This window comes from Pristiophorus japonicus, chromosome 14, assembly GCF_044704955.1.
Source record: "Pristiophorus japonicus isolate sPriJap1 chromosome 14, sPriJap1.hap1, whole genome shotgun sequence".
In the NCBI taxonomy this organism is placed as follows: domain Eukaryota; kingdom Metazoa; phylum Chordata; class Chondrichthyes; family Pristiophoridae; genus Pristiophorus; species Pristiophorus japonicus.
The window spans coordinates 63,847,025-63,864,727 of record NC_091990.1 but is presented as its reverse complement, the minus strand read 5'-3'; the positions used below and the strand labels follow the sequence as shown (position 1 = coordinate 63,864,727).

At 46.1% G+C, this 17,703-nt stretch overlaps 1 protein-coding gene across 4 annotated transcripts in view; it reads right to left on the bottom strand.

The window, feature by feature from the left end:
* Window positions 1-17,207: 17,207 nt before the first annotated feature.
* The window catches only part of LOC139279927 (adhesion G protein-coupled receptor B2-like), a 1,236,268-nt gene continuing 1,235,772 nt past the window's right edge, over window positions 17,208-17,703 (bottom strand). For all 4 annotated transcript variants that reach the window (XM_070899255.1, XM_070899259.1, XM_070899256.1 and 1 more), the window contains one exon: window positions 17,208-17,416. In XM_070899255.1, coding sequence (XP_070755356.1) covers window positions 17,249-17,416 — 168 coding nt within the window. In that variant the 3' untranslated portion in view covers window positions 17,208-17,248. The remainder of the gene's footprint in view (window positions 17,417-17,703) is intronic.

Sequence of the window (17,703 nt, the reverse complement as noted above, 5' to 3'; positions counted from 1 at the left end):
ATTGATCCCTAGGATGAGAGGTTTGTCCTAGGAGGAGCAATTGAGCCTATATTCTCTGGAGTTTAGAAGAATGAGAGGAGATCTCATTGAAATATATACGTTTCTGAGGGAGATTGACAGGGCAGATATAGAGAGGATGTTTCCCTGGGCTGGAGTGTCTATAACTAGAGGGCACAGCCTCAGGATAAGGGGTAGGCCATTTAAGACTGAGATAATGAGGAATTTCTTCACTCAGAAGGTTGTAAATATTTTGAATTCTCTGCCCCAAAGGGTGGTGGATGCTCAGCATATTCAAGGCTGAGATAAGTAGACTTTTGGACTCTAGGGGAATCAAGGGATATGTGGAAAGGGCAGGAAAGTGGAGTTGAGGTCGAAGATCAACCATGATCTTAGTGAATGGCAGAGCAGGCTCGAGGGGCTATATGGCCGACTCCTGCTCCTAATCATATAATGTATATTGTGGTGGTGAAGAAGCAGCGGTGACTAATTAGAACTGGGCTGTAACTGTGAGAAAGTGTTTGACGAGTGTGAAGTGATTTATTAACATGGAATGTTTGTCTAATGTGTGTATGTGCGATAGTTAGACAATAGCCTATCACCTCTGCGAACCTGCAATCAAATCAAGGCTGGACTTGGTGGGATAAAAGTATCGTTATCTGGGGGCTGTAAGGGTCCTGTGTGAAATGGTTCACCTTCTCTCAATTTGGTTCCTAATGCACTATACCCACAACAAAACAACATTAAATTTGTGATCTGCCAGAAAAATCACAGAAAGCCTTGTCTGCTAATTATCATATCAAAGTAGTAGGGTGCGTTCTTCTGAGATTGGGGCTGAGCCAGTCTAAAGGGAGCCTTCTGGTCATGTGCAGATAGCGAGCCAGCTGCTCCCAGGCCTTCTCAAAGGCCCGGGGTTTGCAGTGAGGCCCTGAGGAGGGAAGGAGTGGTGTTGAAGGATGACCTGGTGTTGCTGGACCAAGGACAAGCCGATTCTCGGACGCCGAGCTGGAGATCCTGATGTAGGCTGTGGAGGGCAGGAGGCGAGTCCTGTACCCAGACGCGGGGAGTCCCACTCGTGAGGTGTTCACAAATGCCTGGAGGGAGATTGGTGTGGGGGCCTCAGGGACCTCCATTCATAACCGCACCACCACACAGTGCAGCAACTGGCTGATCAACATCATTCGTCTGATGAAAGTGAGTAACTGTTCCACCAACTGCTGACCTTCCATCTGTGAGCCTCTCCTTCATCCTGCTCTTATTTCCCATCTTCACTGTATCGTCACTGAAGCAGCATTTCATTGTTGACGCCTATATACATATATATATATATACATATGTGTTTGTGTTCTCGCAATGGAGGCTCCCTCTCATCTCACACTTACAGCTCCATGTCAGGGACACACTTGTGCACTTATTTTTGATGTGTTATCACAGTGGTACTCACCAACCATTCTATGTTTTGCCAAACTGGCTCACATCAGGATGGAGCAAAGGAGGACTGGTGGTGGCGAGACCAACGTCCAAATCCTCACATCCTTGGAGGAGAGGGTGGAGGCGCTCGTGGGCAGACATGATGCCTTCCCTGTGGCCATCGGTACTGGCGATGCCGATGTGGGTGAGTGAGGCCCTCCGTTAATGCTCTCTCTCCCCGAATGCTCCAGCGCCTACTGTGCCTTTCCTTCTCAAAGTCAGCTCCTTGCAGCCTCCATGCGTCAATCCCCCACCTCCCCCTCACGGCAGACCTTCTCCCATTGCAGATGAGAGGCCGAGTGGCAGCATAGGACAGAGAGAGGTAGCACCTGTCAGCCCAGTGCAAGGCCCCGATGACACCCTTGAGCATATCAGTTCCGATATGCCTATTGACAGCATCGAGGATATTGAGGGCTCCAGCCTTGCTGACACCCTGGATCGCACTCTATCTTTTGGGGACCTCAGTGATGAGGGAAAGGAAGAGGAGGACACTGCTGGCAGCATCACATCACTGCTTCCACCCACACACGTCAGCTCAGATACTGGGAGTGCGCGGTCAGATAGTACGGGGGTCTGCACTGGGTGTTGCACCGGGGCCTACCGGGCTGCACCATGGTGCCGGGGCTCGGCAACCTCAGGTGCCATCTCTCCGGGGATCGAGTCCTCACCAGAGTTCTGCTGAGGAGGACTCAGACGAGGCCATCGATGTTGCGGCTTACGAGACAAGGGTGGAGGCCATGCATTATCAGATGTTGGGGGCACTGGCGAGGGTGCCGGAGAGCCTGTCGGAAGTGGTGAGGAGCATGGAGGTGTCTGCCTCCTGCACTGTCAGCAGCTCTACACACTCCATGGAGCCCATCATTGACAGTGTGCAGGCGATGGTGGACTCCCAGAGTAACAGTGCGGATCCAGCTGTGATGCCGCAACCTGCAGGTGATGTGGCAGCTGCCATTGCAGCACAGGCGCGAGGGAACGAGCGCATCGGTGCTGGTTTGGAGAGGATGGCCGCAGCCCTGGAAGCGTAGCATGCTCTTATACATACTGGGCAACAGGGTCATCAAACTGCTGCCATGTCTGCTGGCTTTGAGACGCTGACTGCTCTCATGCAGTCTCAGGTCGATGCCCCCCGACACCTCAGTGTTGCTTTCGTGGCTGGATCCACCACAGGCCATGGGAGACCTTCCGGTGTCATGCCACAAATCCCCGACCCAAGCTCCCTCAGATTGGTGGTGATGGTAAGGTGCTGCCCCCGGGGAGTGACCCAGGCTCCTCGGGCCAGGATACGGATGATGCGCTCCCTCAGGATCGCAGCATTCCTGGCCCCAAACCTGTCACTCCGCCAGTGCTTCCACGTACAGTCTCGCCCGAGCCAAGCCAGACTGAACCCTCCCAGGAGGGTGCTGACCAGTCTGCAGCCGGGCCTTCCAGGGCCAGAGCTGCTCGAGGGTGTCCTAGGACATCTGCAGCTTCCACACAGGAAACACAGCAGCCTTCCCAGACCCATGAGGCAGCCACAGGGGAGACATGTGGCGCAGTAGTAGGATAGGTTTGCGTAAGAAGCGACAGGTGTCCTGGTCCTCATCCTCCCCCTCCCCCTCCCCCTCCCCTTCCTCCAAATATGGAGACCCATTCAGAAGAGTACTGCAAAGCACCACCAGAGTGGTTAACCTTTGTTTGAGGATCCCGATGCAGTGCTCGATGATGTCCCTGGTGACAGAATGAGCGTCATTGTAGGCATGCCCGGCCCCAGTCCTGGGGTTCTGAAGTGGAGTCAGCAGCCAAGTGCACAGGGGATATCCCTTGTCCCCACGCAGCCACCCACAGTCCTGGTTTGGCCCGGTGAAGACGGCGGGCACACTGGTCTGGTGCAGGATGAAGGAATCGTGGCTGCTGCCCAGGTACCTGGCATCACCTGCCAGGGTCCTACGCTGGTGGTCACACACCAGCTGCACATTCAGGGAGTGGAATCCCTTTCTGCTCATGAACAGTTCGGGATGGTTCAGTGGGGCCCTCAGGCCAATGTGTGTGCAGTCGATGGCCCCTGCACCCTGGGGAACCCGACAATCCGGACAAATCCGGTCTGCCGCTCCACCTGCTTCTCGCTGGTCATTGGGAAGGAGATATATTGGACTCTTCTCTTATACAGAGCATCGGTCACCTGACGGATGGAGCGATGGGCGGAGACTTGGGAAATGTTGGATATGCCTGCAGTGGCAGACTGAAACGTGCCTGTTGCATAAAGGTTGAGAGCTATGGTGACCTTGGTCTCAACGGTGAGAGCTGTCCTCAGCCTTGTGTGAGGCTGCAGATCTGCCCGCAGGAAATTGCACAGCTCCCTCAGTATGTCCTTCCTAAATCGCAGCCTTCGCACACACTGCTCATCGCTGAGCTCCAGGAAGGAAAACTGACATCGGTACACCCTTTGACAGTGGGGCCTCCTTCCCCCAGGTCTGTGCTGGGCCCCTCCGGTGGCACCTGGCTGATCGCCTTCTCCATGTTCCGGCTGATGTTCGGGAGCCTCTGCAGGCTGCTGGGGGCAAGGCTCCTGGCCCAGTATCTGGTGCGGGGCATCAGAGTATCTGACCCTCCTCCTCACATCATCACCCTCCTGGCCGCCCTCTCTACATGGAGGCCTGCGGCTTTCTGAAGGCCCTTCTCCCTGTTGGCCAGCCATGGCTGCTGCCTCCCTTGCCCACTGCTTCTGTACCTGTTGCTGACGGCGCCGCCTTCTCCTGCATGCCCCCCTGCCTCTCACAAGGTGCACAAAGCGTTGCCCTGCCAACACTGAGCCCATTCTGTCTGCAGCCTCGACCCACACCAGCAGGCCTGTGTGGAGCAGAAAATGAGGCCACAGGCCTCCACTAATCAATGAGAGTGAAAAATTGTTGTCAACTCTCAAAAACATCTCAAAGGCCCACCGCAGGTTTTCCAAATAGCCACAGAAATAACCGAGAAAGTTTGCGCACAAAATACCCGATTGCACCAAACCTCGTTCTCCTCCGCTGGCGATCTCAAGCAGCCCGGCACAGTGCACCCACCCAAAAAGCTGGCGGGGGCACCGTCACAAAAACAGCTGTTTTTTTATGGTGAAAATAGATGGCATGGCGGAGCAACAGTGGTGCGCACTTTAATGATGTCATCACGGCCGCAGGACACATGCCGCAGCGGAAGTCGGGGGTTTGGGACGGAAGTGGACACCGCCCCAAAAACTCTCGCGCTGAATGTGGGTCGTGGAAGCCAATGGACTGGAACGCGGCGGCCAATCGATTCTGCCGCATGGCTGCCGCAATACTGCAGTAACGGGCCTTATCCGTTCATAACTTTTGGACCCATTGTATCTGCCTGACCATTAAACAGGCCAGTCAAACATCATTGAATCAAACTACAAGCTCCATCTCTGACACCGTTTATCTCAGGTAAATGGCGCCAACCATTTTCCATTACCGTGGGCATCAATTACAAAGGCGCCGCTGTAACCGTATTAACCGGGGTAAGGGGTAAGCCATTTAGGACTGAGATGAGGAGAAACTTCTTCACTCAGAGAGTTGTTAACCTGTGGAATTCCCTACCGCAGAGAGTTGTTGATGCCAGTTCATTGGATATATTCAAGAGGGAGTTAGATATGGACCTTACGGTTAAAGAGATCAAGGGGTATGGAGAGGAAGCAGGAAAGGGTTACTGAGGGAATGATCAGCCATGATCATATTGAGTGCTGGTGCAGGCTCGAAGGGCCGAATGGCCTACTCCAATTTTCTATGTTTCTAAGAACAGCTGTAATTACTGCAAATATCCTGGGCTAGAAATTAGATCATGCACAAAATCGCACGCACAGGAGACAGGGCCAAGGGGTCAGGGGGCAACTGCTCAGTGATTTAAAAAAAATTCATTCCTGGGATGTGGGTATCGCTGGCGAGGCCAACATTTATTGCCCATCCTTAATTGTCCTTGAGAAGGTGGTGGTGAGCCGCCTTCTTGAGCTGCTGCAGTCCGTGTGGTGAAGGTGCTCCCACAATACTGTTGGGGAGAGTTCCAGGATTTTGACCCAGCGACGATGAAGGAACGCCGATATATTTCCGAGTCAGAATGGTGTGTGACTTGGAGGGGAACGTGGAGGAGGTGGTGTTCCCATGTGCCTGCTGCCCTTGTCCTTCTAGGCGGTAGAGGTCACGGGTTTGGGAGGTGCTGTCGAAAAAGCCTTGGCGAGTTGCTTCAGTGCATCTTGTAGATGGTACACACTGCAGCCACAGTGCGCCGATAGTGGAGGGAGTGAATGTTGAAGGTGGTGGATGGGATGCCAATCAAGCGGGCTGCTTTATCCTGGATGGTGTCGAGCTTCTTGTGTTGTTGGAACTGCACTCATCCAGGCAAGTGGAGAATGTTTCTAAGAACAGCTGTAATTACTGCAAATATCCTGGGCTAGAAATGAGATCATGCACAAAATCGCACGCACAGGGGACAGGGCCAAGGGGTCAGGGGGCAACTGCTCAGTGATTTAAAAAAAATTCATTCCTGGCCTCTGATAACTTTTACTGGTGCTGCAGTAGCTGCCTTCACAACAATTATACTGCAGTCACGGGTGGTCTGGTAGGGCTGCCTTTGGGCTGCAGGACAAGGAAGAGCTGTAGGGAAAACAGAGAGCAAGAACAGGTGGGACACGAGGGAGACCATCAACATCCTGGGGGTCACCATATACCAGGAACTGGACCAGCCACCAAAATACTGTGACAACAAAAGCAGGTCAGAGCCTGGGTATTCTGCGGCGATTGTCTCACCTCCTGACTCCCCAAAGCCTTTCCACCATCTACAAGGCACTGTATCTTCAACACATGCTCCTTTGAGCACAGCTCCCTGTTGGAGGGACAGTTTCAGTGATCTTACTCCGGGGTGAGAATGTGGTTAGGTGTGGTTGCTCTCAGTGAAAAGGGACAGACTTCGTTGGGCTGCATGATCTTTACCTGCTCCTTAAAATTCTTATGTTTTATTCTTATGTAAGCGCAAGAGGGGAGAGAACTCAGAAACTAGCCCTGGAAACCATTCATGTTCTTGATTTTCAGCAGGATATTATTCCCTGGTGACAAAGTGTATTTGTACTCATTGCTGCCAAACTACAGAATGACTGACAAGGTGACTTGGTAAACAGTGACATTTTATGGAGAGTGCAGACTCATTGAAGGTATAAATGGTTTGGGCAAGTTTAGCATGCAATTTAAATGAGATTAGTCAATACAGTCAACTGTTAATGGAGTAGATTCTGATTATTGAGATCCATGAGGGTAACCCAAGAGATGCACACTCAAACTCTGTCTTCACGCCCTACTTAGGGAACTATCTGGTCTTCATTTGATGCCTTCCCACAGGACAACACAGACAAAATCAGGACACGGTGTGAGTAATAAGACGCACAAAGCCACACTGTACCAAACTAAGGCCCAACCTGCCGAAGGATCACTGTACCTTAGCAATATGATGACTATGTCTCTTCAAACTGTCCTTCACTAACTCCAAATAAGAAAAAAAACAATTAAACCAGGTGCAGTCAGAACAAATAAGTAGACAAAAGTTTATTGGTAGCACACACCATTGCCAATATTTCATACACAGTCATATTAAAATTTAAATTTATACAGTCTGTACATTCAGACATGAGATAAAATATCTGTAGAAATGTAAAGGAACAACCTTTTTCATAATATCTCAAAGTGGAGCAGCAAACTGAATCACAAAGGTCAGTTAGTTGGGGTTTAACTGTTCAACCTATTACTTTGGTAAAGTGTGTTCAAACCATAAGCCAAGGATGGCTCAGTGCAGTCCATGCTAGGTGCAACGCAATGTATTGCTTTCATTCATTTTGAACATATATAAAGTTATTTGTTTCACCCTTTCTTCAAGAAACGGTGAAACAAATGTCTTTCTCCTACTCCAAACCCCTTACTGATGCTATTGTGCTCAGATCTCAGGGTCTAACTGTGGTTTACTGGTTGCTGTCAATCTGCTTTCTTGGTTGACCCAACAGATGAGGCACTGGAGTGGTGTAGAAACGACTGCTCCTGTGGAATGGGTGATACTTACATGGAACACCACAGATGCAAACAGCAGTTGAGACTGAGAACCGGGCTTGGAACCCGTGAGACTCAATTCTCCTGCAGTTACAAGGTGCCCTGAGGGTAATTTTTATTTGGGCGATAGTATAAAACGGGTGATAGCAAATTAGCCGCCTGTTATACGCCTTTCCGTAATTTTAATGGGAATAAAACTTTGGAGAGCTGTGAAGCGGACTGCCGATTTGCTATCTCCTGTTTTACACTATCACACAAAGTCAAAATTACCCTGAGATTCTACTCCAGCCACAGCCTGGAGCAAGGATTGGACACAAATGGTTAGCACGCTTGATTTGTGCTGTTCCTGCTTTCTGCCAAATTTGTCCTCCATGCCCAGTTCTGCCTCCCTCTTGAGGCTCTGACTGGGTAGACATACTCCACGTCAATGGTGATTCCTAATTTGCACTGTATAGAAGGGCATGGGCTGAATCTGCAGGGTGGAACCTTGCTTTCTTTGGGGCATTGGTTGTGCATTGTAGATCATTCAAAAGGCAAATTCCTCACAAATGGTAATCTGACTGCAGCCATCACATTGTAGGAAGGAATCCTCCACTGGTCAGCTGCTGCCAGTGCAAGCACGTAGCCAGGGCTTTTTCTACCTTCAATCCTGTCATAATTCTTTCTCTGCTTTCCCATCATAAGTAACTCCTTGTGACCCCTACTATTGCTGTGCCCTTCCCCCAGCTTTTGTTCTACAAATGATTACTGGCCCCATTTAGAATTCACTTCTCCAGGATCATTTTGGGGAATGAATGAAACACTTGTGGGCGAGTTCATCTTTCTATAAAGTGTATAGATTTCCAATTTATTCATAACATTGGGCACAGTTTGAAAACCGCTCAGCCAGCTGAAAGTTATTAATCGTGCATTGAGCTGGTGGTGCTGCCGTGTCACCAGCTCACCAGGGCGGGCAATCAGAGCGGATCCACATGACCAAGCTGACAGGAGCAAGGACATTTCAAAAGAAAACAATACATTCAATTTGCTGCTCCCTTTGAACTTTTACAGAAGTCTATTCAAAGTTTCTTTATTACATATGAAATTAAAAAGCTACTGTGATTGAAAGATGTGAGAAAGTATACAAATGTACTCAAGTAAATTGTGCTTCGTGGTGAAGTTTCTTTAACTAAACCAAAAGAAGCCAGTATACAGTGTATGAGATACCAGATGGTGTCCTCGAGCAGTGAACACACCTCTCACTATCCCTTCAGCTCATCAACACTGTACACCAAAATACAGGACCATGTCCCATTCAATGAATGCACTTTCAGTTCCCCCCACAGTTACTATGCACAGACCTAATCAAAACTGCTTTCAACGACCGTCATATAGTATATGCATTTCAACATTAATGGTCATAATCCACATTGTGACTGGCTAAAATGCAATCACATGGACACAAGATATAGACTGTAATGACCTAGTTAGCAAGGCGGAAAGCAACAAATCATGGCTTTAATACTTTATTGCACATTGAGATTGTAGATTTAACTCCAAAGAAAAACTATTTCTCCAGATGCCACTGATATACACTGTTATAGTATCCTTGGTTCAAATCACCTGTACCATATGCAGACTATACATGCCATATCATATTAAGTAAACCAGTCCCCAAAGGGTTAACATTGAGAGTTTAAAAGGCTATGTTCGTACAATTCTGACCTTCTGCTGTTGTGTTTCTGTAATTCTGCTTAAAGACGCTGATAGGAGATCATTGAAATGCAGGAATGAAATCAGGGATAGATCTATTCACTTCTAGTGACTAATAAGGTGAGTCTCATTTCTCTGCTACACTAAGGGGTAATTTAATGAGTCCATGCTGAATATTGGGCATTTGTGTATGCACGCTGTCCATAGTTTGCTAACCATAGCAATCTTCTGTAAAAGGTCAAAAGGTAGCAGAGAGCAGAGACTTTCATCCCATATGTCTGAGCTAGATTTGGAGCTGTATCAACCCTTATTTGATCTCCACTGTAACTGATTGGATAAAGGATAGACCTGGAAACAATGGGATTCACAACTGGGGTCACAGATTATTGCAACAGATTATTACAGTCATGATGCTTCAGGACAAATTGTGGGCTTGGAATGAGCTATAAAAGATCCTACCATGGACAGCTCACAGTCCCAAATACTGTTGGGCACAGTTAGAACTTTAATATTTTTAATGGCACAAAATTTGCTAACAAACATATATATGTCATGCAAAAAATAAACAGGGCGATATTGGCCATGAGGTGTAACGTGTGTGTGTGTATGGAGGGTGGGAGAGGCATTTAACAACAGGTATTCTCCAATGAAAAACAATTAGTCGTGCAACAGTCACCTCCCTCCGGGCGGAGATGTGCTTGCCCTGTCCTGTCCCTGCTGGCTCTGTGAAAGTGTGTATCAGTCATAAGACTGACCAGTATCTGACTGCAGAGTGACCGGCAGCACTTTTGGTCTGGTTGTGAAGATGATGAAAATCATCCGCGGTAACGGAAAAAGCAGCAACAGCACAAACTAAAGACTAATCATTGCGTTGTAGGTACACTGGGAAATTGATTGGCATTTCCACATGGAAACAAGATCCCTCTTTAAAATCGCCTGACTACAGAAACAATAACTACTTGTATTTATATAGCACCTTAAACGTCCTAAACCGTTTCAGAGGAGTATTATAAGACAAAAATATTTGACACCGAACCTCAAAAGGAGAAATTAGGGCAGGTATCCAAAAGATTGGTCAAAGAGGTAGGTTTTAAGGAGCGTCCTAAAGGAGGAAAGTGAGGTGGAGAGGTTTAGGCAGGGAATTCCAGAGCTTAGGGCCGAGGCAACAGAAGGCACGGCCACCAATTGTAATCAGGAATGTTCAAGAGGATAGAATTAGAGGAGCACAGATATCTGGGAGTTGTGGGGCTGGTGAAGATTACAGAGATAGGGAGGGGCGTGGCCATGGAGGGATTTATAAACAAGGATGAAATTTTTGAAATCGAGGCGATGTTTAACCGGGAACAAATGTAGGTCAGCGAGTACAGGGGTGATGGGTGATCGTGACTTGGTGCGAATTAGGACACGGGTTGCCGAGTTTTGGATGACATCAAGTTTAAGTAGAATGTGGGAGGCCAGCCTGGAATGTGTTGGAATAGCCAAGTTTAGTAGTAACAAAAACATGGATGAGAGTTTCAGCAGTGAATGAGCTGAGGCAAGGTGGAGACGGATGATGTTACGGAGGTGGAAATGGGTGGTCTTATGTAGTCGGAAGCACATTTCGGGGTCAAATATGACATCAAGGTTCTGAACAATGTGGTTCAGCCTCAGACAGATGGTAGCGAGAGGGATGGAGTCAGTGGCGAGGGAACGGAGTTTGTGGCGGGGACCAAAGACAATGGCTTTGATCTTTTCAATATTCAATTGGAGAAAATGTCTGCTCACCCAGAACTGGCTTTTGGAGAAGTAGTCTGATAACTTATAGATCATGGAGGGGTCGAGAGAAGTGGTGGAGAGGTAATGCTGGGTGTTATCAGCGTACACGTGGAAACAGACTCCGTGTTTTCAGATGATGTCGCCAAGCGACGGCATGTAGATGAGAAATAGGAGGGGGCTAAGGACAGATCCTTGGTGGACACCAGAGGTAACAATGCGGGGGCGGGAAGAGAAGCCGTTGCAGATGATTCTCTGGCTGCGATTACATAGTTAAGAATGGAACCAGGCGAGTGCAGTCCCACCCAGCTGGATGATGGTGGAAAGGTGTTGGAAAAGAATGGAGTGGCCAATTATGTGAAAGCTTGCAAACAAGTCAAGAATGACGAGAGGGATAGTTTACCTAGGATGTACCGAATTGTACTTGAACTGAAAAGCAAGGAAATGTATCGAACGGAACTGCCGTCAGCATCCAAATGTAGTGTATGGGATTGCTGACTGCAGCTAAATGTACTGAACAGCCTGCGCAAAGTTTTCATGTTTCACTGGTGCAAGACACCCAAGCCCTCCAGCTTTGGGGCTGTAATGGCAGGCGTGCAGGTCACCTTGCAAAACAGAACTGCCGACAACTAGCTTATGCAGCATCACTGGCCCTTCCCTTTAAGCGAGGGAAGTAGCCTTCAATGCGCTCAATATTGTTTAACGCTCCGCCGCTCCCGCCCCGCTCTTGGACTTTAGAACCTAAGAGAAGTGGTTAGCGCTTGATTTAGCGCTCCACTTCCCTCTTGGAGCACTAAAACTGAATATCGCTGGCGGAGAGAATGATCAGTGCCTGCCGCTACTTTTTCAACTTTTCAAAATCTAGCACTACATAAGTTCTAGCCCCTAAAATCTAACTCGAAAATACTGGCAATACAAAGCTTGGCCACCATGTTAACGACAGGGTTGAGTATTAGGTAGAGATTTTCCCTGAAACCGGAATCCATTTTTTCTTTCTCATATGTCGATTGGCCTACCCATTTTTTGTTTCAGTAATATCTGAACCAGTGTGTGGAGCTCACTAGAGCGGTTAAAAGCAATTAACAGCAATGGCAGGAGAATTAGAATGGAGGTGTACACACAGGTGCCCAGGAGAGACTCTGTCAATGCTGAGCATCCAGCAGAGAAAGACTAAATGGTAAATTGATACCTAAACCCAAAACTGCGCGGCTATGAGGAGTCGAACTGTGTGCCATATGCCCAAAAATGTGTGCAAGTTTATCTGCAAGAGTCACAAAAGTACATGTGGGTTTGACAATTAAAAGGGAGACCGGGTATTTGCTTAATCCACATAAAAAGGATGCCCCATAGATACAAAAAGCTTTCCCACAGACACTTTTTCTTTTCTTTTTAAAACAATCAAGGCTGTTCCTGTAGTTAACCAATGTACTTTATTGCATTAAGAAATCTAAAATACCACAGTCCATATACTAGTACTTTCCAGTCTTCAAACAATTTCTCTGGAGCAATCTAATTTACTATTTCTTCAAAATTATCTGAAATATACTGCAAAAGAATTGCTGTCGTTCATTCCACATTAATGTGTTCTTAATCTATCTATCTCGCTATATGAAGAGGTCTTGCATGTAGCAAGCAATTTATCTGTTACACTTTGGATGTCACATGTCAGGCCTCTCATCTACACGTGCCAATTTCGATGTCACCTGATTGGTTCAAATGTCACATTTACAAAACAGCAACAAAACATAATTGAGCAGGTAGGAACCATACCAATCAATTGCAGACAAAGCAGATATAACCTTCAAATTAAAAAAAAATACTGTATGGACAACTATCAATAATGGGCACGCAGCAAAAGCTCTCAATAATAAAAGGGGGACAAAGAAATGGATAAAATATTTTTGAAAATGTTTTTTTTTAAATCATTCTTCGGGATGTAAAGCCAGCATTTATTGTCCTTCCTTATTGCCGTTGAGAAGATGATGGTCAGCTTTCTTGAACCGTTGCAGTCCGTGTGGTGAAAGTAGTCGCACAGTACTGGTAGGTAGGGAGTTCCAGGATTTTAAGCCAGCGACAATGAAGGAACGGCGATATATTTCCAAGTTGGGATGCTGTATGACTTGAAGGGGAACTTGGAGGTTATGGTGTTCCCATGCACCTGCTGCCCTTGTCCTTCTAGGTTGGGGAGGTGCTACCAAATAAGCCTTGGCGAGTTGCTGTAGATAGGACACACTGCAGCCAAGGTGCGCTGGTGGTGGAGGGAGTGGATGTTTAAGGTGGCGGATGTGCTGCCGACCAAGCGGCTGCTTTGTCCTGGATGGTGTCAAGATTGTTGAGTCTTGTTGGAGCTGCATCCATCTAGGAAAGTGGAGAGTATTCCATCACATCTTGACTTGTACCTTGTAGGTAGTACAGAGGCTTTGGGGAGTCAGAAGGTGAGTAACTAGCCACAGAAAACCTAGGTCTGACCTGCTTTTGGATATTATCTTGGTTTCTGACTAAGCTGAGAAGCTTAGTTCTGTGAATAAGTTTTGTGATATAATGAAAGGCAGAAACGTTACAAACTTTACAAGATAATTATATTTACCTCATCCATGCCAACCTCGAATACAAGTAAAAATTGACTGTCAGCTTCAAAAAAATTGACACACTTAGAAGGATGACAGCTCAAAAACAGCACTGAATATAGGCCATTTGACATGTGAAGACAAGGAATTAGAATGAAAGTGAAGCAGGATAGTGGCTTGCATACTTCTAGCTGCTTAGGTATATCCAATATATGGTGAAATAGGCAGAAGCATGGCAAATGGGAGTTCAATGTGGAGAAGTCTCAAGTGATGCACTTTGGGAGGAATATGGAAAGATAGTATACTATAAATGGCACAATTCTGACAAGTGTAAATGAGCAAAGAGACCTTGGTGTCCATGTACACAAATCCTTAAAGGTGGCAGGGCAAATTGATAGGGCGGTTAAAAAAGCATATGGGTTTATAAATAGTGGGATAGACTATAAAAGCAAAGAGATTCGGCTAGAACTTTATAAATCGCTGGTTAGGCCTCAGCTGGAGTATTGAGGACAATTCGGGGCACCACATTTCAGGAAAGATGTAAAGGCTTCAGAAAGAGTACAGGGGAGGTTTACCAGGATGTTACCAGGGATAAGGAGAGGTTGGAAAAGTTAGGACTGTTCTCCTTGTAACAGAAAAGGTTAGGAGCTGACCTAATAGAGATTTTCAGAATGATGAGAGGTTTTGATAAGAGTAGATAGAGAAAGACTATCCCCTTTGGTGAGTGGGTCAATAGCTAGAGGTCAGAGATTCACAATCATTGGCAAAAGATCTACAGAGAGTTGTTGGGATCTGGAATGCTCCAACTGAAAAGGTGGTGGAAGCTAATTCCATATATCATTTTAACAGGGATTTGGACAGGTGCTTGAGGATGGGGAACGTACAGGGTTATGGACAAAAAGGGGGGGTGGGGGAGGAGTGGGGTGGGGGGGACCAATGTTCCCTGTAAGTGTGGTACCTGCACAGCTGGCTTGGGGGCCTTTCAATGTAAAAATCACGCATGCGTGGTATTTTGAGTGCCCCCCCCGCCTTAAAGGGGCCGCACAGGGCCAGAAAAAGTTAACGAGAACATTGGGTGGGACTAAGCACGACTGCCATTTCAAAGAGCCAGCACAGGCATGATGGGCCGAATAGCCTCCTTGTGTGTTGTACGTTTTCATGATTTATGACTATTAGCATGCTTTTATTGCAAGAGAAAAACAATAAAGTGCACAATGGATGTAAACCACACTCAGGGGCTGAAAAGAGAGAATTATGGTAGGCTCCAAAATATGGGAAATGCACTGAATAAAGTGTTCAGAATGAAATACCTTTGATTTTGGCCCTTTATTTCACACATTTTTCTCATTTGCACCTTGGGTGCTTTTATAAAGGCACCATATAAAAGCAAGTTATTGTGATTATTTTGTAATGTTTTAATTAATTCTTTCAAACCAAAGATAACTTCTCTTCGAAGGGTTACAGATCTTTTAAATCTGGAAATTAAGGTAGCGATGGGGACTTTAATTGAGGTTCACAGGGTCTTGTTCCTTTCAAAGGTAATTCACCTCTTGTGCAATGTGTGAGCTGAAACCTTCTACATTCACAGCACAAAAGCTGGCTCACTTTCACTGGCCGCGTTCTGGCCCTACTGGTAGGCGGATTGAGGAATTGCTGATATAATTATTTTAAATAAATACATTTTATTTTTAAATAGTTCCAGGAGGGATAGGATGAGGTAATATTATCGGAACAGAAACTTAAGAGATGAGTTCCGATGAAAGGAATCAGTGCACAGTGGGGCCCATTTCCTATGTGTCTGCAAAGGACTCCTTTCACAAATTGTCCACTTCTTGAGCAGTGTCAGTGTTGGGCCTGCCCTACTCAGCATTCTTCAGCTGCCTCAGCCATTGCCGATCCAAGGTAAGTTTTTGAATTGAAGCAACGAGGAGCAGATTAAACTGGACAGAATCATTTCTTTCATTTTATTTTTATGACACTGATGTAATTGACAAAGTAGGAGAGTAGGCAAAAAAAATCAAAAATATTTTGAGCAATTCCATTAGTTACGCCTTTTATTGATAGCTGTTTTATGACTGCTGTGTCTTGATTGATAATTCTTGTTCCTTCTTCCTACTTGTTGGTTGCCTGTTCTGTTATGATTTGTTGGTGTTTTATGAAAATTATATTTCCATTAATCAGGTAAAAGTGTAATGTACATTTTCATGCGTGACGCTTTGAGGTGTGACAAGACATGTGCTAGATGCAAGACCTATATATATATATATATGAAAATGTGTTGCATTCAGTGTGTGCTTGACATATTTATGAAGTGTCTGCACAGAAAACAAATCTAATTGGCTCAATAAAAAAAAACTTACTTCACCGTCTCTGAGCACATCTCTCATAAACATCATTAGAAATCTGTTCACTGGTCATATGATCTATCCCCCATATCCAAAACCTCTACACTGCCCCCCCCCTCTAAAAGCATGACTTCCTATGAGCAATGCTGTAGAGTATCCACATGTATTTTTTAATTGCCAAGAATTTGTGGACAAAAAAAAATCTTCATTTATTTATAAAAAGGATGTGAGATTTCTGACTGCAGGTTGACCATCCTTGGACAGGAAGTGACAGTTTTTAAAAGATGATTTGACAATTATTACAGAGTATGCTCCCCAGAGAGGCAGCTTCACTGGGGCTCATTTTAACCTAACTGGCCAGGCGGGAAACTCATGGGATCGGTGGGCCGCTGGTTTTACACCACGCCCGATATTGCTCTCCACTGACTTCAATGGTGGGTTGTAAAACTAGCGCTGCACCCGATCTTGTCAGTTTATCGATAGACGGGCTAGGTTAACATTTCCCCCATTGGCTTTACCAATTCTGCCCCTATTAGTTCTGCCTCCAACATGAATGTGTACAAGAGTAATTTATTGAGACTCTGTTCCCAGTTGAGAAACCTCAGTAGACGTGAATATGTCTATAGTGTGACTGATCTCTTTGCGATCTGTGCTCGCATCTAGTGAGGCTTCACACTGAGTGCAGAACCGCACGCAATTACCCCGTAGGCCCATTTTCACAAAGATTGGACAGAAGAGTATTATTGGGCCCACAGATGGACATTGGATATGGGGGAAGAGCAACAGACAGAGGAAAGGCCGTCAGGAAGAGCAGCCATTGAAAAATCCAGATCATAAGTCACAGCCTATAGAAAAGAGAAAAACCGCTGCAAAGATGTGACTTACAAACCAGATATAAAAGTATTGTTAAAAAGAACTTCTGCCTGATTGTCTTTTTCAACATCAGATAATGAGACAAAGATGATGGAGCCTGACTTAAAATTAATTTCATTTTAGAGGTTTTTTTTGCCAACTAGAGATTTAGTGCCTGAATCCTTTTAGTCTCGGTGGTGGGTTTCACACACTCACATCAAAAGAATATCACGTGGGAAGTAAAGTCTTGAGCATGTAGATCTGGGATGTAGTTTCACAGATTCATGTGTCTTGCATTCTTACCTATCAGTCGCAGTGAGAAAGTTGAAAATAAGAACAGAGTGCAGGAGAATTCCACTTTTCCGATTGAGAGATGATGATCTGTTCACATCAATTCAAAGAATATTCAGGAATTCAACACACAAAAAAATTCTTCTCAAAGCATCAGTGTGAAAATATATATTTCAAGTTTGTTGTTTCTGTTTTTTAGGTTTTTTTTTTTACCTCTGAATCCGCTTTAAACTTCTGTTTGAAAGTCTCCTTCAGATGTATCCAGAGGGATTGTGGCAGATGTTTCCCAGTCTGGAGAATGCAGTTCTAAATTTTCCTGGGTGTCTGAATGAAGCATGCTGGGTGGTGTGGTCTTGAAGTTGTCCCACGATTGCTCCACAGGTGTAGTTTGCTCCTGTGGACAGAAGGTTTCTAACTCAGTCTCTCTATTGGTACATTTCACAGGAACCCAACAACACCGACGTCTTGTCCTATTATGCCTTCTTTCCCCTAAAGGTGCTGACTCTCACTGGGACATGGTTTTTGATCAGGAATAGCATGTCTGGCCAATTTCTTCCCCTCCCTAGCCTAGAGGTACTGAGATCAATTGCATCACTTCCCGATACTTTACCGGCTGTGACCAGCTAACTCAGCACAGACTGGGGACGGAAACTTGGTTTGGAATGGCTTCCATGCCAGATG